The 27724-nt window shown below is 32.7% G+C and overlaps 1 protein-coding gene across 2 annotated transcripts in view; it reads right to left on the bottom strand.

Annotated features, from left to right (window-relative positions):
• LOC113398343 (tachykinin-like peptides receptor 99D) overlaps positions 1-27724 on the bottom strand; it is a 111032-nt gene that overhangs the window by 12698 nt on the left and 70610 nt on the right. For both annotated transcript variants that reach the window (XM_026637054.2, XM_026637055.2), the window contains exon 2: positions 370-519. In XM_026637054.2, coding sequence (XP_026492839.1) covers positions 370-501 — 132 coding nt within the window. In that variant the 5' untranslated portion in view covers positions 502-519. The remainder of the gene's footprint in view (positions 1-369; positions 520-27724) is intronic.

Genomic DNA, 27724 nt, shown 5'->3' with positions numbered 1-27724 from the left:
CTGATGAGTGGGTGGTACCTACCTTTGTGCTTGAACACCCTACCACCAAGTAAATTTACATTATATAATTCATTTATTTATAATGGTACACTTTATTATAGTCAAGATTACTATTCGTTCGTCTAGTTAGGTATTATATATTTAGTCAAATTCTATATCCAACAAGTTGTAGCCCGCAGCTTCACTCGCGTTTCAGTGGTCACTTGTCCAGGGATTAGATATAAAAGTATAGGTATAATGTCTATGTCTTTTCTAGAGGTTAAACCTTGCTTCATACCAAATTTCATCAAATTAGGTCAAACGCGAGCGTAACCGCGGGCTACGGTTAGTCAATTATAATTTGTATCGTGTATATAATGTTCAACTCACTTCAGTTGCATTTTTCGTGTGATTATAATACCGATTGCTGGCCTCGTCGTAGAACGTGATGTAGTAGTTCGGTACGGTGCTGTAATTCGTTGTCCAGTTGGTAGCTTCTGTTGGACTTGGCTCGACCAACATTATAGCATGCCTCGAAGCCTGTAAATAAGTATAAAATTAATTAGCTGATCGTTAACTTTATAATTTAACAATTGAATATTTTTAAGCAATTTCTATAGTAGACCTGATATGGCCCACTGAATACACTACTTGGATTAAGATCCAAGTTTATTTTGTTTTTTTCTCCTAACAGTGAATATAACAGTATGAAATCGAGTCAAAAGCACAAGTTTTTATATTTACTTTTTTAAATAATTCATCTCGAGTTCGACCGTGAAAATAAAACATGTGATACGCAAGCACCGGCCATATTCTGCCACATGTATATCAACAGATTTGTAGTGAAGCATCGAGGTGGAAACCAAATCCTCTTATAAGTGACATTAGGCTATTTACCTTGCAATGGGACATTTTTAAAATATTACTACTAATACTACAATTTAAATATTGTAGACATACCTAAGCATATAAATTCTACCAGCGTACACAAATGACGGTCGTTAAATAAATAGTATGGGTGAATATTCCAAGAAAAATTTTTGGAAATTGATTTTGTTTTACATATAAACCTTCAAAGGCGAGTTTTCTGTATAATAAAACAGAAATTTTATGAACTGTAAAATCGAAATATAAATAATACTAAACCGCCAATGCCTTTCCAAACAACCCTTCAATCCTTAGTCGAAGAAACGATAAGGACATAAACTCCTTATTAACTTATACACAATGGACCGTTGAAAGCCTTCGACCTTTTTTTAACAATACATTGAGGTCGTCTTTATATCATTGTCACCTTTTTACTTGGAGCTGTAAAGTGGCCATGACTTTTTTCGTAATAATAAACAAATAACTTTGTAGTTCTTTTGAAATATCTTCGCAATAAAATTTATACGACTTGGGAATTTTCTCTCTTCAATATATAAGTAATAAATGTAATATCTCCTAATAAAATATGGTAGATTGGACTATCGACAGACCTAAAGTACTAAGACTTAAGTACATTGGTTCAGTGTAACTACCTTACCGTTTAACCGTAAAAAAGATAACATCTATTTAATTCACTACTCTTAACGAATTTATTTTAAATGAGTAGCATTAGATATTCTAGAACCAACAAAATTCCTTGGTAGCGCTATAGAGTTTAAACTAAAATGGGGCTATATAAATAGATAGGCAAGTAGACTCAGCCCCGCAGCTTTCGCAGTAAAAAAATGAGACCGTTGACTGATGTGGATAAGATTAATTACGATGTATATTTATAGAATTTAAAATAATAACTGTTGCTTCTCAATATATAATTTTACTTTAAGACGTTGTAGTTTAATAGTATTTTATATATTCTAGCATAATCGTCACCATTTCAGCTGGAAGAACTCCACTACTGGACAAAAGCCAAGGTTTCCACGAGATGTAAATTTAACCGTAAATTATTTGACTTGTTACGACCTTTATATTTCACCCTCTTAGCGCCCGGTATGCTCTTGGGGGAAACGTCATTAGGGTCATGATTTACGCCGCCACAGATCAAAAATATTTTTTAAGTAACATTTTAAACGTAGAACCTTTTTTTTGTAGAAACTGAAACCCTAGTTTCAGTTTTAAAATATGTACTAAAAAACATCATTCATCATGAAAGAAATAGTAAAACTGCGAGCTATGTGCAGCTCCTTCAACATGTTCTTCAATTGAACAATTAAACTCTCCGAATAGCTGTGCTGCATCCACTTAGCCAATCTTCAAACAACGTAATGCTTCTAGTTATAGTAAAGTCTTACAATGTTAATTAATTGTATTTTTTTTAAATGGTAGCAATTAAGTTAAGCAAGGGTGCAGACGCTTAGTCTGTGGAGGTTAAAAAATGTCATTGTTGCTTACGAGGTCGTTTAAATAAACCGTTTTTTTTTTAAATTGTTCTTCATAATAAACTTTTTATCAGAGTCACTTTCTTCAAATATAATCTCTAACGTCTTTTGACGTTAAAAATTAATAGACGCAATAAATAATATTAGTATTATAATTCAATACACATTTTTTTTTTAAATAAAAATAGAGATGTTTTGACTCCTCAAGCACGCGCACACAAGCTACTAAGCCTTTACTTATAAATATTTTTTGGTGATTAGTTTACTTGATGGTGGAACATTAGGTAAAACTTCTGGATAAGTATCAGTCACGCGTCATAATTATATTCTACCGTCAAACAGTAATCCTTAGAATGTTTGTGTTCCGATTTGAAAGGTGAGTGAGCCAGTGTAACAAGCGCATGGAACGTAACAACTTAGTTCCCAAAAAGTAAACAATTTTGTGATTTATTCTTTCAAATGTGAAATCGATCATGTCAGAAAGATAAATCATTATTCAGCTAAACAGCCGGTAAACAAAATTTATTTAGGCCGTAAATTCCCAAACTTGAGAAGCGGAAGTTTTGATAAACGCTCTTAAAGTAAAATATAACAAATACTGAATTTATTGTTCAGAATTTATCTTTACGAAAGAGATTGCACAGCGATTGAATACGGAGCTACCGGGTCACCAGGTAATGTTTTCAGTTAAATAAATCGACCCAATAACAAAGCAGATCAGTCTGTAGTGAAATCTGTTCATAAATTCCTCTTTCAGATTTAGTATTTGAACTAGATATGCTTACTTTATTTCTTAGTTTTTTTTTGTCAAGTGTTCATTTTTAGACGGTGGATCAAAAACATTAACCTCTCTAATACCCTCTTACGTATAAAGGTATGGTTTATGGCTTTCACGAGGATTCACACTATTATCATGTCAAAAATCAAAATCAGTTCAGCCGACGAGACGTGAGACCATGACAGATAGTTGATTTCGCAATAATAATATTAGTATGGACATAAATAATAATATTAATTATGAAGATCAAACAATTGACGAGACATATCTGAATTTGTCTCGTCAATAGTAAATAGCTCTGAATCTAAGCTAAGAAACATACATGTCACGGTTATATAACGTAAGTAAAAATTAATAAAAAATGAAAATAGTATTCATTTTTACAAAAAAAAAAAATCAAAACCGTATACCAAAAAATTCGTCTCGTGTTCGTGTTATCTTTAAAAGCGAACTCATGCAAGCTGTTCTCGACGATTTACGTTAAACTTCCATTGAATCATGAAAATAAGAAGCTATACAATTTTCTTATAATTTTTAAGTAATCATCCGGCCAAAGACATAGGGACTGTTAGAAAAAGCTACCTAGCTGTCGACTTGACGATGAAGTCCCGGCTTTGAACATGTAGAATAAGAGTTTACAGAGAACTTTAATATTACGATAAACTGTCAACGAACTGTAGTAGAAAGAAAAGCTGAAGAAGTGAACAAGGAAACTTCTTGGGCACACAGAACAGCTTATCGTAGTTTCATCGCTGTCTTTCGGGAATGCATTCAGAACAAACAAACATTCACTTTTGTATGTATTATATTGTTTAATTTCAGCCCCAATTATTAATTATTGCATATTATCCCGCTGAGTTTCTTTCGCCGGTTCTTCTCAGGTCCGAGGTGCTAAATTCCGAACCGGTGGTAGATTTTTGACAATCAATAAGCAAGTATAAACACTTCTATATTGAATAAAGATTTTTGACTTTGACTTTGACTTTGACTTATGTATTACACATAGATATTATTATTAACATAAAGTCGTTTAATATATATAAATATGAATTAAAAATAGTTACTGTATAAATCTTAACCGCGTTGAATGGTGGCAAGAACGCTAGCAGAATTTCCCGTTCAGAATTATATTTTTAACTTTAAGAAAATAAGAAAAAAATAAAAATTATTTGAGTTGAACAATTATGATATTGATGATAAAAGAGTTTTTTTTTTTAAATTATTTAGCACAAGTGAGTACTGTGATGATCACGTGAAAGATTAGATTTAACCTTGCTGTTCATAAATAATGACCGAGCTCTGGCATAACTAGCCGCATCAAGCGCTTTAAGTGACAACGGTCGGTTACTTAGTTTAATTAATACGATAAGCCTTTGACACAATACAATATAATTGATTAACATTCCGCAATAATCATAAAACGTGTAATAGCATTACCTATTTATATTTAACTAATTTTCGCACGCGGCTTCGCTTTCAGCGGCTGGGCTAGTGTGTGTTAACCTAGAACCTTACACCCAACCCTCTACCCCTGCATCTAACTACCTAGGTTTTAGGTATAGAAAGTTGTTCCTTGGGATTCAAGCTTGCTTCATAGCAAATTTTATCAAATTCGAGTCAGTTTTTTTTGAAAACGTAACGGACAGACAGTCAGACAGAGTTACTTTCGCATTAATAATACTAGTAAAGATGTGACAGACCTAGCGGCCCCTCCCGGCTTCGCTCGGATGTAATTTATTAGATAAATAAATATATATAACATGACAAATGGGCTACCAACACTAACAAAACATTAGATTGGTATATTTATTTTATAACGTCTATTTATTGTTCCATCTTCATAAGCAGGTCAAATGAGAAATATGAAACAAAATTTGTCTACGGCTCACTGATTAATATTTCAGTAATATTAACAGCAAAAGACAACATTTAATTCAAATCAAAATATACTTTATTCAAGTAGGCTTTTGAATCGTCATTTAACAAACTATTTTAAGTAAAGCTACCACCGGTTCGGAATGTAAATTCTACCGAGAAGAACCGGCAAGAAACTCAGTAGTACTCTTTTTCAACATCTAAAAATACAGTCATGTTAGTTAAATACAATTATATATGTATGTTATGTCTCCTGTCTGGAAGTCAACAAGCATTAACTCCACGCTTTTTTATCATCTATATAATCTTGTATCGAATAATATGCCTTCTTGTATCTAACCTAACAATGTATTTTTTTTACAAATGATTTGAATTTATGAAACGGCAAAGTTAAAGTTAATTGTTTCTTCTACTTAAACTTGTACTCTTTTATTGTGATGTCTTTATGTCAAAAGATATTTCCAAAAACTTATGACCCCAATAATGTGTACTCCATATTGCATTTGCAAGAGCCGAGATGGCTCAGTGGTTAGAACGCGTGCATCTTAACCGATGATTTCGGGTTCAAACCCAGGCAGGCACCACTGAACTTTCATGTGCTTAATTTGTGTTTATAATTCATCTCGTGCTCGGCGGTGAAGGAAAACATCGTGAGGAAACCTGCATGTGTCTAATTTCAACGAAATTCTGCCACATGTGTATTCCGCCAACCCGCATTGGAGCAACATGGTGGAATATGCTCCAAAAACCTTCTCCTCAAAGGGAAAGGAGGCCTTTAGCCCAGCAGTGGGAAATTTACAGGCTGCTAATGCTAAAAATGATGCTAATGCCATATTGCATACCTGTTAAAATTAGTCTTTGTTTAGACGTGAAATTTATACAGTCATACTTGCTTCAGGAAGCTATGGCAAGTACTACCAATGTGAATCAAAATCTTTGATCTCCGCTTGCAAATCATGTTTGTATATTCCACTATAAGCTCTTAATCTAAATAAACGATGGAACCGTATTCAGAAATAGTTTAGTTGCGCAATTAAATCATATGTCGATTAACGTAACAAAATACTATCGTAAGCAGCCATGTGTTTTTTGATATTGAGAGATGTTTAAGGCGAGATGGTCAAATGGTTTGAACACGTAAATCTTAATCGAAGATTACGGGTTCAATCCATTCGTTTTAGATAAAAATGTGTCCCATGTATATCAACAACCAATCTAATTTGAAGGAGCGTGGTGAAATTATGAAGTGTAACTCAATAAAAGAGGAATACTTAGCAACAATAGTAGTTATTTACCGTCTGTTCTTTCTGTAATTCCATGTAAGCTTACAGTTTTGACACAGATATTAAATTATGACCTTGTATCTTTGAGACAATATTAAGAAAATCGGGACACATTTTTGTTACCAAAAAAGTAAGCAGTATAATCTAGAAAGCGAACTTATTAAGGAGAAAAAACTTTACGACGAACAAAGATACACATTAATAAGGAATACGTGAGTATAAACTCAGGTAGAACAACAAAGTTTTCTGTATTTAACTCATTCGGAACAATGAAAGTTATAAGTCGTCGTTAAAACTTCTTATACATAACAGATAAAATAAATCTCCTTTGGGAAATTATAATTCCTAATCTTCGGTCAGCAATTCATTCTTGATCGAGGCTTTAGTTTACTTAATTGCTCAAAGAGCCACCATGTAACACCGGACTTCAAGGGAAGTGATAAATGATAACATCAAAATGGCTGTAAAGGATTGACACGTTGTAGTTTCTGAGACTGAGAAGCTAAGTAAAGCCGAGCATTGCGTTATGTATGAGAAATTTAATATTACTCCGCGGCGCGAGATCAACATATGTATCAACGCAAAGTCACAAAATACCATAAAAAATATGGTATAATTTGAAATGTAATATGTAAGGGCAATATCAATAAAATGTTTGTGATATGTTTATATTATATAACGTAATGGAATTCTTCAATAAACGAAGAAAAGTTAAACATAAGTCAAAAAATGCGCGGACGTAAATTGGTCAAGTTTTTCAACTACTACTTACTACTATTGTTACTAATGCGAATGAAAAGATACGAATTTGTGTTTTGACGAGAATAAATGAAACTTCAGTCTATCTGATCTCACCACGTGTCAGATTAAAGCGTATCATCACAGTAGGAGTATCGTCTCAACCCAATTATATAGAGCGTAGAGATAGAGCAAATAGTCCAACATAAAATGAAAGCGCTGCTGTGCATAATGTAGATTTTTTTGTAATTTGTTGTAAGCAGACTTGACTGACTGACTTGACTTGACTGAATAGGCCAACCGTCGGGACGTCACGGTAGCATGCGTAAGCGATCCCATGATGCTCCCCGAAGAGACGGAGTAGGTTTGGCTGGACTTTTAGCTTTATGTGGAGGATTCATGAAAGATAACTGCATGTAGAGGAGATGAGAATGTTGAGAGTAATGTGTGGTGTTACGCGAATGGATAGAGTAAAGAATGAGTACATAAGAGGAAGTTTGAAAGTGGCACCGATAGCCGAGAAGTTATGTGGAAGGCGGCTGTCATGGTATGGGCATGTTATGCGGAGGAATGAGGAACATATTGTGAGGAAGGTCTTTAGCATAAACGTGGATGGATATAGAAGAAGGGGACGACCAATGAAAAGATGGATGGATTGTGTGAAAGATGATATGGCTGGAAAGAATGTTACTTGTGAGACGACGTCAGATAGGGAAGTATGGAAGAAGAAGACATGCTGCGCCGACCCCAAGTAAATTGGGATAAGGGCAGGAGGATGATGTGGAGAAAACGTGTAAGATCTTATTTCCAGGGGAAAAAACATATTGAGAGTGTGTGTTGAGAATTCTACTCAAATATATCGCTATCTCCCACTCTCTTTCTCTAAACTATAAATACATTAAACTGCAACTTAATCCGTATTAATATCCTCACAGAATCCCAACACATTATTATACTTTTAAATCACTAGATAAAAATTGAAGACATCAATATAATTATCCAAACAACTGTACATATTTTTAAAAACAACGGATGAAATAGATTAATTATTAAAAATACATTCGTACACGTACATTCGTTACACAAAAAGCTGTATTCGAATAGTAGGAAGCAAACGGGAGTGGCGAGGTTTAGACGAATCTACTTTATTTTGCCCTCGATACAGGCAGTACTAAACCAAGCCCTATAGAATAAATCTAATAAAACGCTTTACACTTAGCTTTATTAAATTTCCATTTCGAGCTCATTACAGTTGGTACAATCATTTTGATACTTTTTTATTTGAAATAGTACTTTATCTTTTAGCATTTGTCATTTCAAAAATAAATATTTCTGTCTTATTTAATATGACAATGGATAGTATATAACTTATTATATACATTTAATATAATTGGTCGTAAACAGAAATATTTGGTACCTACATTCCCAAATTTTATTAATTAATTTTCAATTAAATCGATTCGTAAGTAGAACACTTATTGGTAAGTGGTCACCACCTCCTATCGTCAGTGGGAGTATAAGAGAATATCCCACTCTGGCTGTGGCTGTGCCTGTGGCTTACTCACCCCCCAAACTTCTACATAATAATGGTATTACTGTTTAGCACTGGAAAATGTAATGACTGGCTGCTACGCTAACTACCCAGACGCAGAGAGAGCACAATGAACTGCACTGATTGATTACTTACGTTGACGTATCCTTAGCTTAGTCAGCTAATTATATTAGTTAATGACATACAAGCTGCAGCCGCAGCGTCGTCCGAGAAATCGGCTTAAAAAACCTTATACAACCATTCTTTACAAGAAAATGAAATTCGCGCTTGTTATATCAATATTCTAAACTTTATTCTTTCTTTATTCTGGTATAAGTTTTATTCATATTGGTCTCAGAGGAAAAAAACTAAAAACAAAGGAAGAAGCGCGCGTAACATTATAGTGAGGCAAAAAAACGAATATAAAATCCTGGTAGTGCGAAGTTGTATTCGAAATTTTGTGTCTCAGTTCGGTGCTTCTTATTTATTCATCTCGGTAGAATTTATATATCAAGCCAAGCTATATGTACATTTAATTTAATACTCAAACATGAAAATAAAGATGATATCATGAGCTTACTTGAAGAAAGAATATTTAAATTTGCATATCGATATAATATTTTAAGGCATTTTAGAAAAACCACAAAGAAATCACTGGAAAAATAAATTAAATACATGCGACAAATACAGCTACATTCAGTGCGCATTTGGCAACACGCCAAGCGTTACACTCTTTGTAAACTAAGTTCCATTAATTAAGTACTTTTTGAGGGACTAAAAGAATAATACTCTATCAGGAATAAATGTATGTTACCACATGACTGACAATTTGTAACTGTAAAGATAATTTACATACAGCTTCCATCAATAAACAGAACGAATAAAGAGAAAGGTTTATATGTAAAGTGCATGCATATTATAGCAGAAAAAATCCGAGAATTTCAACGTTCCTGATTGAAAACAAAAGCCAGAATTTTTACTTTTATGTTTGTTCTTCAATCTAAAAGTTTCCGCGTATTGACGAGGCGGGTACCTCGTAATTAACAAAACGTAAAAGTTGCGCCGTTTTGGTATGAAGGTTCCACCGAGAATTAGCAGCCAAAAAGCCATTATTTTAATCCAATTTACTAAGTCGATGGATATTACTTTTAACTGAATATTAGACTTGTCTAACTCTACGATTCTAGAACTCCTGGAATGTTAAGAAAAATAAAGATAATTTCCCTTCAAATTAAAATAAAGAAGATAGCTCTGAACTTTATTCAAGTCTATGGAGTGAGATCGAAACAGAAACATTTGTTTTTAGGTTGTTATAAATTCTTCCATTTTGTAAGATTATTCAAGTCAACTAACAATACAAGTACAACGTCAACTTATCTTTAAGCATCAACTTTTTGATCGCATCGATAGGTTTATGAGAAAATTTAAAATTGTGAAATAAAACTAAATGACTACAAAAAAAAGTACTGCTGACAAAATAACAAAGCGGCTTCTACTTATATTTGCCAAGTATTCGTTTATTATCGTGCAAACTATCGTCATATTAAACTTATACCCTATAGCTTCTGAAACGTTGGCCAGGAAAGAGTAACTAAAGTAACTTGCTGTAAATGTTTCAATGCTGGTCAAACGTCGCCTTTCCTCTTGGAGATTCGGAATCTCTAAATCAAAATAAGCTAAAGTTTAGATACTTAATAGTTTTGTAATAATTTAGTTTTCTTATCAAGAAAAAAACTTATCTACTAATTAGAATTCATCTACAAAAATTAAATTCATATAGAAAAAACGTCAAGTGTCTACTTCACTCGTTTTATCATCAATAAAATCTTGTGTAGAATAGTGTGCCCTATGTGTATAAAATATATACATTAGTGCAATGGACGCGCCATTCGCAAAGCGGTCAAGGGCTCCCCCTTGAGTCATAATATACGAGTACGTATTTATTTCGGTCATAAAGAACGAGTGTCATGTGGATTTGTGGATGAGCTACAATATGGCGAAACGTTAAGCAATCTCTTCCTCGTTAAATGAATTATTATTAATTAACTTTTACCCGCGGCTTCGCTCGCGTAGAATATGAATATATTTACAAAATTAACTTAAAATATTATGTTAATGTAAGACCTCTTTGTATACCACATTGGTATGTATTTCAGCTCTTAAGGTAGAATATCAAGAAATGCTTAAATAGGTTTCTACTCATTTTTAATCAGTAGCCCATAAATAAAGTTTCATGCTTTTAACTTCAAAAATGACGGACTCCCAGACTAACCTATATAAGAAATGTCAACCCCTATTAAACCCCTTAGAGGTAGAATATCTAGACACACTTTATTTTTGGGATACTGATTAAAAAATAGTAAATACGTATTTAAGTATTTTTTGATATTCTACCACTAAGGGGTAGAAATAAAGGCTTAAAGTTTTTATGGAAGTCGTCATTTTTTAAGCTAAAAATATGAAACTATTTTTGGGATACTGATTAAAAAATAGTAAATAGTATTGTATATTCTACCCCTACGGGGGTGAAATAAGGGTTGAAAGTTTGTATAGAAGTCCGTCATTTTTTAAGTAAGAAGCATGAAATTTTATTTTCGTGTTACTTATTAAAAATGAGTAGATATGTATTTAAGCGTTTCTTGATATTCTACCTCTGAGGAGGTGAAATAAGGAATGAAAGTTTTTATGGATGTCCGTCATTTCTTTAAATCAATAACATGAAACTTCTTTTCGGGATACTGGTTAAAAATGAGTAGATACGTATTTAAGCGTTTCTGGATATTTTACGCCTAAGGGGAGAAATAGCGTTTGACATTTCGTATATAAGTTAGTCCGGAAGTCCGTCATTTTTAAAAATAGAAGCATAAAATTTTATTTTTTGGCTACCGATTAAAAATGATTTGATACGTATGTAAACGTTTCTGGATATTTTACGCCTAAGGAGGGAAATAGTGGTGACAGCTAGTTAGTAAATAACGTGGTGTTGATGTAATGGCAGGTCCATAAAAAAAAATGTTAACTTTTGTGTTTTCAATTTTTGTAGTTCTACAAAAAATCTCTAACAATTATATGATATTCTACCAATGTTTATAAACAGGTAAAGGTAATTTCTAGATATATTTGCCACTAAGGCGTGTTAACAACCGTTGCCAATTTTCCTCTTCTAGAGCCGTATTTTCATACATGACTGACCATTGGTACAGTGTACGTTGCGACGAGCTACGAGATATTTTTGGATAATCTCGAATTTAATTCCCTGTCCTGTTAAGTTAAATAACAATCTATAAATATTCCAATGCTAGGCTAAGGTTCTGTCGCCTCTTCAGAAGAAACTTTGTAGATTATTCCACCACATTTTATTATGTAGGCTAGTAAGTACACTGGTGGCAGACTTTCATCCGACATATCCAAGTTTCCTCACAATGTTATTCTTCACCATTGAGTACGAAAAAAATAATACGGATTTGAATCGGCAATATTCGGTTCACTTTTTATAGCCAGTAGATAATCTCAACTTTCAACAGCTAACAAACAAAGCCTGTAAATGTTCCACTAATGCTAAGGTCTCCTCTCCGTCTGAGGAGAATAGTTGGAGCTTATCCTACCACGCAGCTACATTGCAGGTTGATGGATACACGTGGCAGAATAACATTGAAATAAGAAACATGCAGGTTTTCTTCATCGTCGAGCATGAAATGAATTATAATCACAAATTAAGTACATGAAAATTCAGTGGTGCTTGTCTGGTCTTCAAGCCACAATCATAGTTTAAGATGCGTTCTAACCCAGTGGCTAGACCATCTCAACAAAACAACAGGAAACAAGGAACAAACAAGAATAAAAAATACAATCACATATTATATATATATTTGTTCAATATTTCATTAACATATTTTACCGAAAATATAAAGAGCGGGTTGCTCTATTATGTCTCCTACGATAAAAAGCATTAAAAAGAGGATTAATTCGACATTAGCTCTCCGTTGGCTTCCTTTCCATATAACAACGTATGTTCTACCAGTGGGTTCAGTTGAGAAATACCTAAATATTCTACCAATAAATCAACCGTGAGTGTTCGTAATATGATTAGGTACTTCACGTAATTTAACGTCGTTAACGTTCGACGCGTCCGCTTCAAGAATATAAGAAAGGTTTCCCGAAACATGTCGGCCATCACTCGATAAATTACGTAATTACATATTTGATCATAAAAACCAATTAGCTGGAAAATACTGAGAAATGAAATCATTGATTGATTGAACTAAAAATAGTCAGTATTGTCACGGTAATTTACTCGTATTCCGATGAAAAAAATGGCAAACTCACATTTGCCAAACATCGAAATCAATGGTTATTGAGATATTATGGAATACCAAAAAATAAATATGGATTAATATAAAATAAAAAATGGAACCTTCCTATACCAGCTTGGACCCACTTGGTTACGTCAGCCCATTCAATAGTAGTGGATAAAATATCCAAATAAATATAATTCTAGTAAAGTAGCGAGTACATTAGATACATTTTGTTGACACGTTCACCGATAATGGAACTCGGCCAAGTCAAATTGCGCTTAGACACGACCGTCAAACGACGGGGCCACTAATGATTCGCACTGGATCTCGTTCGTTTGTGCATATTTAGGTGACACGGCAATCTATACCGGGATATTAAGACTACGTTTATGTTGTATATAAAATTTCAAGAACATTCTTATATGCGTTATTTTTTTAACAATGGTAAAGCGTTAAACAAGATTTTTCAAAACACGACAAACATAGTGAAGTTTGCCCCAAAGTGACAGCAGTTACTACCGTGGACATGGTTGTAATTTTAATTTCGAACCACTAATAGATTTTGACCGTTAGCGTCATTGTGAAAATTTGGCAGTCTGTCAAGTCGTTGCATCCCTCAATCTTCAACCATGCCTGATCCAAATCAAATAAACTCGATAATTTATACTTTATTTATATTGTTTTCGTATTCAATTGCAACGTTCTGCGTTGCTTACAATATTGAAATTCGACATGCGGGTATATGTATTATTTTGCTACTTATAAAAAGAAACATTTAACCTATACAATGCTTGCAAACTACGATTCAACTTAACGATCATCATATAGCAGTTACAATAATTATTAATTATTATCTGACTACGGGCTAGTCAGGATAACCTCCATATTAGTACAAGTATCTTTTGTACGGTCTGATTATGTATTTTTATTCAGAAGCAGTTATATCTCACTTCTGGCATTGGACTATGATAGAGTATCCAATCAAACACTTGCATTACAAATCTCTAAAATGTATTATAGTTGACTGGTTCACAAAATTAGCTGCCATAGCTGAAGTTTCGTCAGGAGGATATTATTATAGTTTTATTCTTTAATATTATAAAATTCTATTATTAAAATTATAAAAAAAAAATTTAAAAAATGTTTTCCTTCTGTAGAAAAAATATTTACTGGAATTCACGAAAACCTTTAATGTTTTTCGTAAAGTACAACAACGTCGACCAAAATAATTTACCTATTATATAATAATGAATCATAATAAAGATATTTTCTATTTAAAGCTTAAAGAGAAGAACATTTAGTGTTATAAGAATTACAAGATATTCTTGTTATGTCAAAAATCTCTGTGAACAAATGCGTTATCCTCCGCCCAATGAATACCATGTCGTTTCTATAAACAACATTAATTATAATTAACGATGGTGGGAAACAGCTGCATCGTGAATATTGGGCAGAAGCTATTGACAGGTCAAAAACACTTGCCGCGCCGATACGTTTATCGCTTAACACATTTAATCTACGCTTTTATTAATTCGATCCCTAACCACAAATTCAGCTATATGGATTTTGTTTATACATACTCTTTGTCTATCCTATGTTAAGCAAAAGGTTACGATGCAAAAAAAATAGGCGAGTTTAGTTTTCAAACATCGTGTTTAACGGACGCCAGCGTTGATACAGCCGGTAAATGTTCCACTGTTGGGATTTCCTTTTGAGGAGAAAGTTTGATCCTATTCGAACAATGCTTGTAACAGACTTACTTGGTTAGGTTAGGTTAGGTTATAACGGTGGAGCCGTTATGCAAAAGTCACTACTTTTTATCTACATTCCAGTGATGAACGAACTATTAAATATAATTAAATGTTAAATATGCAAGGAATAATTAAATTAATTAATATTTTTAATGACCTTTTTATATTATTATTGACTTACTTTATCAAAGTAATTTCAAAAATAAAAGATTTATTTTTGTTCTCTTCAATTAAACTTTCCTCTTACAGTGTAAAGGTTTAAAAAATCTAAAGCATTCCAATTTAAAAGCGCTGAATAGATGTTGAAGCGCTCATGGAGAAGATAAGCTGTTCGTGAGCCAAACAAAATTGGTTTTTTATAACTGATATATCGTTATATAGAACGCTGAAAATTGTTTGCATTCTCGTGTTATACATTCATTCCGCAATATATTATTTAAAAATATACTATGAACATTTTCCTTTTGATTATATTAATAAAACCCCGTCTCTTTCTTAGTTTTATTTATTTGAGTTTCATCCTCTGAACTCAACTCAAAGGAGACTGTCAAAGATAAAAACACTTTATTTTTACCATAATTCATACTTTGCATACAATTACTGCTCTCCTTATTTCGGCTGAATTACCAAAGCTATTTCTTGTAAATGACAAAGGAAATTATTATAAACGAAGAACTTACATGTGGCAAAGTGTACACCGAGAGCTTCGTTCACTGACAACTTCTATCTTTCTCACCCCATGGGAGTTAATTTTAATGATATTTTTTTTAATAAATATCTTTGTAATATTTTACGTTCTTGAAAAATTTTGATCCTCTACAATTTATATTTAAGTAATTAATTTTTGATCAATCTTCCCGAGCTTCCTTGAGAGTATTATTTCATAAACCCCGTTCTTAACTAGTGACTACTTACAAAAAGGAATATGCCTATAAAATCTCAAGCTTGTTAATCTTTAAATTCCGAAGAATATATTGTGTGAAATTAAAGAGTATTTTACGTAGAACGTACTCTTTAGTATATTATCTTTGAATGAATATAGAGGAAATAACAATTAAATATTATTTATTAATTATATAAGCATTAAACCTACTTATAATAATACCACAATCAAAGAAAAATCGGCGACAAAAACTCAGCGGACTTTGGCGAAATTGTAAATTTAATTACCAAGAGGAAAATTGTTTTATATGTAGATCCATTAATGGTGAGATTTACGATTTTCCAAGAAAATAATAACGTTCGTATTTATGGTTAATAAATTACTAGAAATATTTAAATTGATTTTGCAACAATCTGTTAACCTTTATTATGTATATTTAACGAATCAAATACCGACGATTTTATTAACAAGATAAATTAATATGAAATAATAATAAATAATATAAGTATATTTATCTGCTTTCCAAAAGTGTACGTAATATTTTATTTTATGTTAATATGTCGTTACTATTTTAATTGTAACTGTTAAAATCCATTTCAGCTTATAAATTTGCATAAAGCGATGCGTTTCCACGTTTTACTCTCTGTTTTTATTTCCAAATATTTATAAAACGGATTTCATTTAATTTAACGTCAGTATGGTTTTTAATAAAAATTACATTTATTTTTAATATACTAGTTGGTTAATTGATATTATCTGCACAAGATGTCCCAGGACCGGACTTGGAAGGCGGAGACCGACAGCCTTGGCGCAACTAAGGAGAGGGTTATGTTCAGCAGTAGATTACGATTGGCTGATGTAGATGATAAAACACGATCCTATCGATTTACGATCTTAAAAATAAATCTTGACTTTATCGCTGGTCTCAGTGTAAGAGGGCGTAAATAAAATAATTCCAATGTTAACTACAAAATGATGTAAATTGCTGTATTTATTTTATAATATAATATATTATATACATTTGGCAAATCTCTGTTGACATACGCCACTATGACGGAACAGTCGGACAACAGAAAGAGAATATTTAGTTAATATGCTCAGACGTATAGTATGCATAACTTTACATACGACTCTTTAGTTTTAACTTGAGTTCTATATGGTCAGCTTGTAGAACTATATGCATAGTGAAACAGTTAAATAAAATCGCACGTCCGATATTTTCAAATCCAATCCAAACCAAATCAATCTAGGATAGAATTTTTATTCTGTATGTCTAGTCTGGTAAGCTTATTTCATGATACGTAGGTGACGGCCAAATTGACCGCATCATGGTAAGCTTTTTCCACCGATAGATATTGGCCGCCCCATTGCCAATGTACCACCAACGTTGGAAACTAAAATGTTATCTCCGTTGTGCTTGTAGTTACACTGGCGCGATCACCCTTCATACCGGAACTAGGTTAGGAAATAGATTTGAACTTTAATTATATATATAATCTTATTTCGTAATAAAAATAACATTAAGTCGATACCTTTTTTTTTATGTTAGAGGTGGCAAACGAGCAGGCTCACCTGATGGAAAGTGACTACCACCGCCCATGGACATCTGCAACGCCGGGGGGCTTGCAGGTGCGTTGCCGGCCTTTCAGGAAGTAGTACGCTCTTTTCTTGAAGGTTCCCAAGTCGTATCGGTTCGGAAAAACCGCCGCCGAAAGCTGGTTCCACAGAGTGGTTGTGCGAGGCAGAAAATGTCTTAAAAATCGCGCTGTTGTGGATTTTCGGACATCTAGGTGGTGTACCTTTATTAAAAAGGTTACACGTCCTCTTATTACTGCTACTAGATAGAAGGGTCGATTCATTTTCCGCCCACAGGAACGGATGAGTAATTTAACGGGGAAATGCTGCCAGCATTCTTGTTACCATCCCACGCGATCATGATTCGTAGATCAGTCTTTTATTTATTTTTTTATTTTATAATTTTACGGGTGTAAATTCTTATGTAAATAGCTAACTGTACTTTTCAAACATTCCCGTTGCGTATCGACTTAAAACCATTTGCAAGTAATAATAATGAGTGGTACCCTCCCATGCGGGGTTACGCAAACACAACAAAAAGTAGTGTAGTGTAGAATTTCATATTAGAACACAAATAGGCGTATAAACCCGATAAGAAGGAAAACAGCAATCGGACCGAGCGAAACAAAAGTGATTCGTTATAAGACTTGTTTTTTTTTTTTTTTCACAACTTAGAACAATTTTCCAGCTGAAAGGAGATTTTGTAGCGATAGAATATTTGGAGAACCTTTTTCGGTCCAGATAACGAATGTCCGACGAATGATTTTTTCAATGTTCATGTCTTTGTTATGTTTATTGCTGCAGGGGATAAACATTAAAGATTAATTACGCTAAAACATATATAATGATTTTTTCTTAAGGAAAGATTTTATTAATTTTAATATTGTATGTATTTTATTTATTTTAAGTTTGTATTAACGAGCCGAGATGGCCCAGTGGTTAGAACGCGTGCATCTTAACCGATGATTTCGGGTTCAAACCCAGGCAAGCACCACTGAATTTCATGTGCTTAATTTGTGTTTATAATTCATCTCGTGCTCGGCGGTGAAGGAAAACATCGTGAGGAAACCTGCATGTGTCTAATTTCAACGAAATCCTGCCACATGTGTATTCCACAAACCCGTATTGGAGCAGTGTGGTGGAATATGTTCCAAACCTTCTTCTCCTCAAAGGGAGAGGAGGCCTTAGCCCAGTAGTGGGAAATTTAACGGCTGCTAATGTAAAAATGTATTTAAAAGTAATAATTTGAATGTTATTTTTTAGGACCCTTGTATTTAACTGAGTTTCTTACAAAACGAAATCATATGTATAGAAAATAAAGCATATGTTTGATTTAATTTGATTTATTTCAAAGTCACTCTAGGTAAAATAAACAATTATTAAAAAAAAAAAAATTTAAAACATGCTTTCGTTTAAAAATGTTCCAAAAATTTGAAATAAACTTTGTAGTGAAGTAAAAATAATGATACATGATACAAATATATATGATATAAACTGTTATATTACAACTAATTAATCAATTAATTTTTTTAGGTCGTATGCACATGTTTCTAAGTCTGTTCATCCCAATTACTATACCATTGCTGAACGTCGACTTGATGTTAATTTACTAGAATTATTTTGAATGCCGGATACCATCTAGTGACTTGACCGTACTTAAAACAACATAAGCTTGGCCAGCACCGAAGAACATTCAACTTAAATGACAAAGGTATGATACCCTGCACGTGTACCGTGCAAGTCATTTGTAATATTCTACTTAAATTAAACATTACGTACCGTACAAATCGTTACATATAACGTAAACAACATTTTAGTTGTGCAGCCTTTAGAACGGGCTATCACAACTGAATGTGTGTTTGTGGTGCTAAGGAGTTCACTCGTCCTGAACCCGAAGTCGAGACGATCTAGTAGTAGACTATATAAATAAACCAAAATCGTATTTTATCCATATTTTAATTCGTCTAAGTGTTAAATAAATGTATGATATTAATTTAAATATAGTGTATTTGATTACCTTATTATATATTTCACGAACATTATCATATCAAAAAAGTCATTGTGCGTGCAAGTTTTTAGAATTAATATTTTATAGTGACTATAGAATTAAGGTCACTTTTTATAATGTTCTCGATTCGTCAACTCAACATAGTCTGGCCGCAGGTAACCTCAACCTAAGTGAGTTAGAAGAACGCTCACTAAAAATTTTGAATTTCGAAATAGTTCTTAGATAACGAATATTGTAGACACAATATGGGCTATCAAGCGAACTAGGATATTGGAATAAACTGAAAATGTTGCTGAAGCAGGAAGTACGCACGCGACATATAGTGCATCTTTAGAGTATATTTTAAGTTTTCAAAACGCCATTGTCCAATTTCCTCCCTTCTGCTATCTATCTCGATGTTACATATTGTAGTAATAGATTCTGTGATATAATATACTTTGACGTTCTATAATAGTTCATTTGAAGTTTATATTGACTATTATAGAACAAATACTTTTTGGTATTTGGTGGTAGGGCTTTGTGCAAGCCCGTCTGGGTAGGTACCACCGACTCATCAGATATTCTACCGCCAAATAACAGTACTCTGTATTGTTGTGTTCCGGTTAGAATGGTGAGTGAGCCAGTGTAATCACAGACACAAGGGACAGTTCCCAAGGTTGGTGACGCATAGGTGTTGTAAGGAATGGTTAATATTTCTTACAGCCCCTTTGTCTATGGGCGGTGGTGACCACTTACCATCAGGTGGCCCATATGCTCGTCCGCCAACCAATGCCATAAAAAATATATATATTATATTAAATATTATAGAGAAAAAAAACACGGTTTTCGCTCTATTATAAGATTCCACAGTGAGTTTTAACTTGGCCTATTAAAAAATTTGAACGGAAAAAACGGAATTGATCTATATTTAATGCCAAAGGTAGCATATATATCATTGTGAATAAATAATAAAAAACAATAATGTATTAGAGAAAATATATTTGCAAATAACTTTTTTAATAGTTTGTAATAGATAAAAATAGTTATTATGAGTTTAACTTGAAAGACAGTTATACATAGAGACCTGCTATATTGGACTTTTCTATATTTTTTTAGAACCTGCGGTTTTCTAACATATCGTTTTGATGTATCTCCTAAGGTTTTTCAAATTACATGTATGCGTACAAAAACAGTTTGTTTTTTTAACAAAGCACCGCCGTAGTTGAGCCATTTTGTACAAATTATATATCCAAACATTCGTCGTTAATCGCTCTTTCTTTTAGTGAAAACCGTATTAAAATATGTTTAGTCTGACCGTTTTAAAAAATAATGCGGGCTCTAGACATAAAAAGAAACCTACTCTGTTTATAATATTTTCTATATTATGAATATTCATGATTTACACGGTCAACAGCATGTATTACAAAGACAATAATTTATAATTCATAAAGTCACTTTATTCATTAAATATTCAAAAAAACTGATCAAGTAATAAGTCTAAGTACATCACTATAAAACCCTGCATTTTTACAAGCTTATGAATAATAAGCAATTGCACCTCCAGATTTCTCTAGAGTTTTCTTTTGTTCATTTTACGAGCTCAGACGATTTGCTCGCTTACATTTATGCAAGGCATTAAAGAGATTTACCCAAAAACATAAACTCTGACTAACTTTATCTAATTTAATTTATTTAGTTGCAATAAAAACCTTATGAAATCTAATGAATTTAACTATTTAAGGCTTTTATTATTGAGCCTTAGTCAAAGCTTAGAAAAACATTTAAAAAAAAGAATATTGTTTTGGTTCAATAAAATAAATTAATACTCAAATATATACGCACGGCAATTGAACTTTGGTCAAAAGAATTTAAATTTTTATCAGTTTAAAAATCGATGAACCACATTTATTTGAATGAAAAAGCAATTACACGAAATTGAAATCAGCAACTACAAAAAAATGATAAAAAATAATCTACTGTATCATTTGTAACCCATAGAACTGTGATTTCTCTATTCTTTATTTGATTGAAAACCGGTGTAGTTACTAATTTTACAAGATCTAGAAAATAGTTCTCTGTGAGCAGTTAAAAAGGATAACACAAAACGTCACTTGTCAAATTCGTTTTGACAATATGACCATTAAAAGGACTATGGAATAAGCGAAATAAGTTTTAATTTTGTCTCTGTTGTATTTATAAATGCATAAATAAATTATTTTACATCTTTATTTATGAGTGACGCGACTACTTTGCATTAACGACGATATTAACGCTGAGAACTCATTTCTTTACAAATTTTCACGAGTAAAATTTTAAAATTAAGTATAATGTAATTATTACTATTTAATTCCTTTAGAAATGCAAACCGCATTTCTAAAGTAATTAAATATTAAATCAATCCATTAAATAGCAAGAGATCACCTTCGTCGATATGAATATAACATTGCAAGAAAAAACTACTCCATGTATGACAAAAATAGGATCTGAGGGATCCGCCTCTAACTAATTTTTCCAAAGAAAAAATGTGCCACAAATAGCTATTTTTTATTATCAAAACAATTTCATTGAATTTACTTTTACCTCCGAGTAAATGGTATCTAACTAATACTAACTACACAGCCAAATAATCTGAACATAAAATTATGGAATGAACCTGATTTTTCTTACACTTATTTTTTATACAATAAATTGGAAAAAAAGATGCACTGTACACCCTAATTGGATAATAATGCACATCAAAACTTTAAAAAAAAAATGTTTAGACGTAATCCCAGTACTAGTAGACATTACTCAAAGAAAGACCAATAATTAAATTTTCACGTCAATCGTATATACAAATTGATTTTATTTTTAGATAGGCAGATGTGTCAATGGGCCACATAGTGGTATGTGTTCACCACCGCGCGCAGATATTGGTGCTGTAAGAAATATAACAATTCCTTACATCGCCAACCGTCCAACCATGTTAGCTAAGATGTTATGTCGCTTGTTCCTGTAGTTACACTGGCTCACTCACTCTTCAAGCCAGAACACAACAATACCAAGTAGGTGTGACCTACCCAGACGTGCTTGCATAAAGCCACAAATTGACAAGTTAGACATTTCAACAAAACTTCAAAACAAAAATTATACATAAATATTAACCACACAAAAAATGAAAATATTTCCATATTCATACACATAGCTTCATTTCCTACGAATTCCAATTCCAGAACTTGTGAATATCTGAAATGGATTTCGTTTCATCCGTCGACTAAACATTGAAGCACTGGTTTCAACTTTCATCGTATGAGTACGTACGTTGAAACTGAAATCAATTTTATGATAGCGTAGTGGAAACGCGTGTCTGCTTCGAAATGTACAATGTTTTACAAATAGAGACAATCGAATGCCTTTATTTACTTTTTATATTTATTAGATTTCCGGACTGAAAGATTTCATAGCTGTGCGTTATTTAATTGAAAAGATTTTATTTTCCACGATGTTTTTACTTATTAGATAAATGTATTTATTGATTGATTTAAATATTTTAATGTAATCTTTTATTTAATTTTAGTATTAAAAAAGTATTTTTAAACAAAACTGTTTAATTTAATTTTATGTATTGAACTAAAAAAGTTTATATATAAAATGTAGTTTTAAAATAAAAAGCGCGTTCAAAACTTCAATGCACTACACACATACACAACCTTTGAACTCATTGAAACGTGAATTTATATCGTGTAATCTATGGACTAAATAGGATGAAGGTAAATATAATACTTGAAGCAATATCCTTCTATTCCAAGCAACAAAAGTATATACGAAATTTTAGCTAAGTTTATCGGACGTAAGTTATCTAAAACTCCCCATTACAAGATTAAAAACCAAACTAACAAAAAAATAATAATAAGAACTAGTAATTACTCAAAATTAATTACTGCACTGAACGAACAGCTAAAACCAGCTTATATAAAAATAAATATAAGCATTTCTGTTATGATAAAAACAAGAAACTGATGCTGAAATTGAATCCAATTCCCAAGTTCCCCGGATACCCGCGTAAACCAAAACCGAGCGAAATTGAATTGACTGCACCCCCTAGTGTGATATATACTTTTACTAACCAATGGCTCGTGTAATAATGACATTATTTAGCCAAACAATATTATATGAATACAATCATTATTATTATATAACTTCTGTTTTCGTTAAAGCTAGTTTTTCGATCTATGATAATTTTCCTCGAAATGACGAGCATTCCTCGAAAAATACTTTAAGCGAAACTGAAACATTTAATAATGTCATAATAATATTATATATAATAATAACGTCATTATAGTAAATGAAAAATATTAAATATAATCTTAAGATAAAAAAATAAAAAACGTATTTCATAATATGTACTAAGAAGAATACTAATTATCTTTAATTTAAATTATAATATCGGTATATATTTTTGTCTTATTTACTCTAAATACTTGATATCATTAGTTAGATCATCAATCTACATGTAAAAATACGTAGGAAGAATTGTGAACGACGTCTGATTGACAGGGAACTTCGATAGTGTTAAACGAACGTAGAAAATGTGATAACACAAGTCGTTATCTAGTTCGCCGTTTTTCGAGAAAATGTAACCACAATAATTATTTCACGCACTCGAAATCAGAGCCATCGTTATTTTTCAAATATGAAGCAGTGTATTTTCGTTGATTGTTATTTTTGAAATTATGACGAAAGTACATTGTTCTGTTATACAAAAGAAGTTTTGTCGATTACTTATTAAGTTATACAGATAAGATAATAAATCACCTAATTACACTTGTTAAGGGCTTTTGTTCAGCACACGTAAGAGCGAATTACGAGTCACATAAAACAACACCATACAAGTCATATACACGTTTATGTGCCATTCCATTGGACTTTAAAATCGAAACCAATAGAATCGAGTAAATTTACGACGCTCGCCGCAATGAAACTCGAACCAACGACCGGACAAACAGTTCCAGATTAAACTATTCACATATAGTCGATTCCAATGGCAGGAGCAGTTAAGATAAATAAACAACTTTGACCTTAAATTCAAACGAAGTCATTATTGGAAATCTAAAATGTATGTTATTCGTGATAGAATCATGAAACAAAAATTAAGTTATCATTGGAAAATATAAAAATTAACATTATTTATTTATTAACATTAAGTCCTTAAATATATAAAATTCTAATTAAAAATAGTTACTGTTTAAATCTTGACCGCGTGGAATGGGGCAAGAATGTTAGCAGCATTTCGCCGTTGAATCGCAATTCCGATCCTCTGGGTAAAAAACGAACCTGCCCTCCAGTGAAGGCAATAAGGCGAGGTGTTATTCTATTAATAAAGCTTTTTGCACTACTATTTTAAGGCCCGAGCGTTTTAACGGCAAATGGGACAATTTTTATTCAGTTTGGAATAAAAATAAACATTAACAGCCTGTATATTTTCCACTGCTGAGCTAAGGCCTCCTCTCCCTTTGAGTCTCCACAAAGAGAGAGGAGGTTTGGAGCATATTCTACCACGTTACTCCAATGCGGGTTGATGGAATACACATGTAGCAGAATTTCGTTGAAATTATTTCCTCACGATGTTTTCCTTCACCGCCGAGCACGAAATAAAAATAAATCGGATATGAATAGTTTAATAGAAGAATTATTAACATGAAGTGCCTCAATTATACAAATATGAATTCAAAATGGTTGCTGTATAAATCTTGACCAGATGGAATGCTGAAAAGAATGCTAGCAGCAATAGAATAGTGTTGTCTAAATAAATATGTATTAATCACAAAATATTTATACTCAATACTATTTATAGCAGAGCTATTACCAAATCGCATGGAATATGTAATTTCACAGATTGTACATCATAACTCGTGGTGTCATACAATTGTATAATTGCCTACCTAAGCTTCGCAATATCGGCTCTAAGCTAGACTTATCTGAGGTTATCCGTTCAAGTTCATCGAGCTATTTAACTATTCAAAGCGAATCTAAGACTCTAAACCCAAACGAAATATTTCGAAGCAATAAAATAAATAACTTATTTTATACAAGCTCAAAGGTTTCTGCGGATCAAATGAAAATAACCGACGTGTATTACTTTTATATTTTTATTAATAATGTTTTTTATTTACACATTTCGTTTCTATCAAACTAATATTAGAAATACGAAAATATTTATGTCTACTTGTTAACGCATCACTCGGTCTATATAGACGAAACGTAATCACAGGACATAAACATCAGATCAAGAAAATGTATCAAAAAAATGAATCGCTAGAGTCAGAGTTAATATACGCCCGATTCAAATTGGAGTCCTAATAACTAGCACTGATGATTGTAGATAATCGAAATTCACTCCTAGACATCACTTTTTACGTTCGTCGCATATATACTAATTTACTGCCTCGCTGGTCTAGTGGTCTCATAAGGCCCCAGATCCAAGGTCGGGACGAAAATTTATGAGGAAATTTTATTGAAATATTTTCAGTAACAGCCTCAAGTCTTGAAGTTGTGTAAACACCCGTGTTTCGGAAAGCACTGTTGGTTCCGTACCTGAACTCCTTCCCGTCGTGTCGGTTTTTCCGTTCTACCGGATAATGAGAGTGCAACTGCGTTTGCGCGCACACTTGTGCCCTATAATATGTCCTGCGTTTTTTTTTTCGGTTTTTCCGAACCGATACGACTTGGGAACCTTCAAGAAAAGAGCGTACTCATTCCTTAAAGCTGGCAAAGCACCTGCAAAGCCCCCGGTGTTGCAGATGTCCATGGGCGGTGGTAATTACTTTCCATCAGGTGAGTTTGACTCGTTTGCCATCTATCGCATAAAAAAAAAAATCTGCGTAGTTAGCTGATCTCTCTTGAGTTTTGCCGCCGTGGCCGGAAGTCAGGACAACCTCATATAAATGGTGTGCAATGTTTGCAGACTTCTGATTTTCAACCGAACTTACCAATTCTCTTATCAGTTTTCCACAAAAGGTGAACATAACATTAAATATCTATGCAGACATTTTCTTTCCTAATTTAGTTCCCCCTTGAGGGTGATCCCTTTGTTTATTATTTATGTATCTTGTTATATCCAATTGCTTTGTTCACTTTAGTCGTAATTCATTTAAATTTATGGTGTGCATGTGTTGTCCACTGTTATAACAATTATTAACGTAATAATTATCATATTGTGGTCGTAGCACTTGGTGGTAGATTTTCGTGCAATGTCGTCTGGGTGGATACCGACCACTACTTAGTTTTGATGTGTTAAGGTTTGAAGGATGAATGAGTCAGTGTAACTACGGGCGCAAGGTACATAACATCTTAGCTAACATGGTTGGTGGTCCATTTGCCTGTCCGCCTACATATATATTCTTTTATTCTATTCTTTCTGTTTAAAAGTATCAAGTAAAGCGTGTAAATACGGATATGGGCAAAGAAATCCTAAAATCTCCTCTTACGGAAATGAATTAGAGCTTCCACCACGATTCTCTTATACGGATTGGAAGATAAACTAAATAAGGTAATTTTTTATCCTGCAAATACAGGTTTCGTCACGATATTTCCCTGTACCGCGGAACTTAATTAATCACGTGACAATTAAGTGGTGCCAGCCTCCCATTTCGAACCCAGATATCATACTTTTTGATCATTTGATCATTGTCTTGACTTCAATGGAATGCCTTTTACATTACGCCTGCCTATGAATGTAATTGCTAATAAAGGAGAAGAAATTTATTTTGAAAATTGTTACCTTCAATCCTATTTATACTAGCTACATAAATATAGATTTTATTTTCTAATGAAATAGAACTCAATTTCAAATTTAACTTCATTTTGTGTTAAAAATATTTTGAGACATAGCTACCAAGTTTCAGTACTTGCTAATTCGTTATTAGGCACTCAATCATTGCTTCTTCTGATATATTCACATATTATTTGAATTTCTTATAAGCTGCCTATAATGAGGTGAAATTTAAAAAGTACTTGCAAGAAAAAACTCTCGAGCAATAAATAATGCCAGAATGATCGAGCGGATGACGAAGGTACTTTCGTAATTTCACAAATAATTAGTCTACTAGGTATACAAGTTTTTTTTTTATTTAAATGCTAAATAATGTTTTTTTTCACAAACACAAATTTCATTAATTTTACGTGGAATGTTTAAAACTACTTTTTTCAAGCTATTAATAATATTTCCTTGTTATGTTTTCGAAGACAAGCGTACAACTTATGTTCGGAGGGTAGGCTACCCTTCAGGCTAGTCATCAGGACCAAACATACGATTTTTACATTGCTTGAGGGATCTTGTTTTATTGAACTATTAAGACTCGTATAAAGGTATGGTACTTGTTGTATATTAACACCTGAAGCAATTTATATAGATAATATGCCGGTTGTATGTCTCTTGTTTTAAAATGTTTTAAAATGAATAAAAAATAAATATAAATATTGGACAACATCACATACATTACTCTGATCCCAATGTAAGAAGAAGTAACGACGGTACCACATACACCCAGACCAAGACAACATTGAAAACTAATGAACTTTTTCTACATCGACTCGGCCGGGAATCGAACCCGGGACCTGGGAGTGGCATACCCATGAAAACTGGTGTACACACTACTCGACCACGGAGGTCGTCAACCTGTATATATTATGTCAACCTCTATTTCAC

This window comes from Vanessa tameamea, chromosome 7 (genome assembly GCF_037043105.1).
Source record: "Vanessa tameamea isolate UH-Manoa-2023 chromosome 7, ilVanTame1 primary haplotype, whole genome shotgun sequence".
In the NCBI taxonomy this organism is placed as follows: domain Eukaryota; kingdom Metazoa; phylum Arthropoda; class Insecta; order Lepidoptera; family Nymphalidae; genus Vanessa; species Vanessa tameamea.
This window is presented reverse-complemented; position numbering and strand designations above follow the sequence as displayed.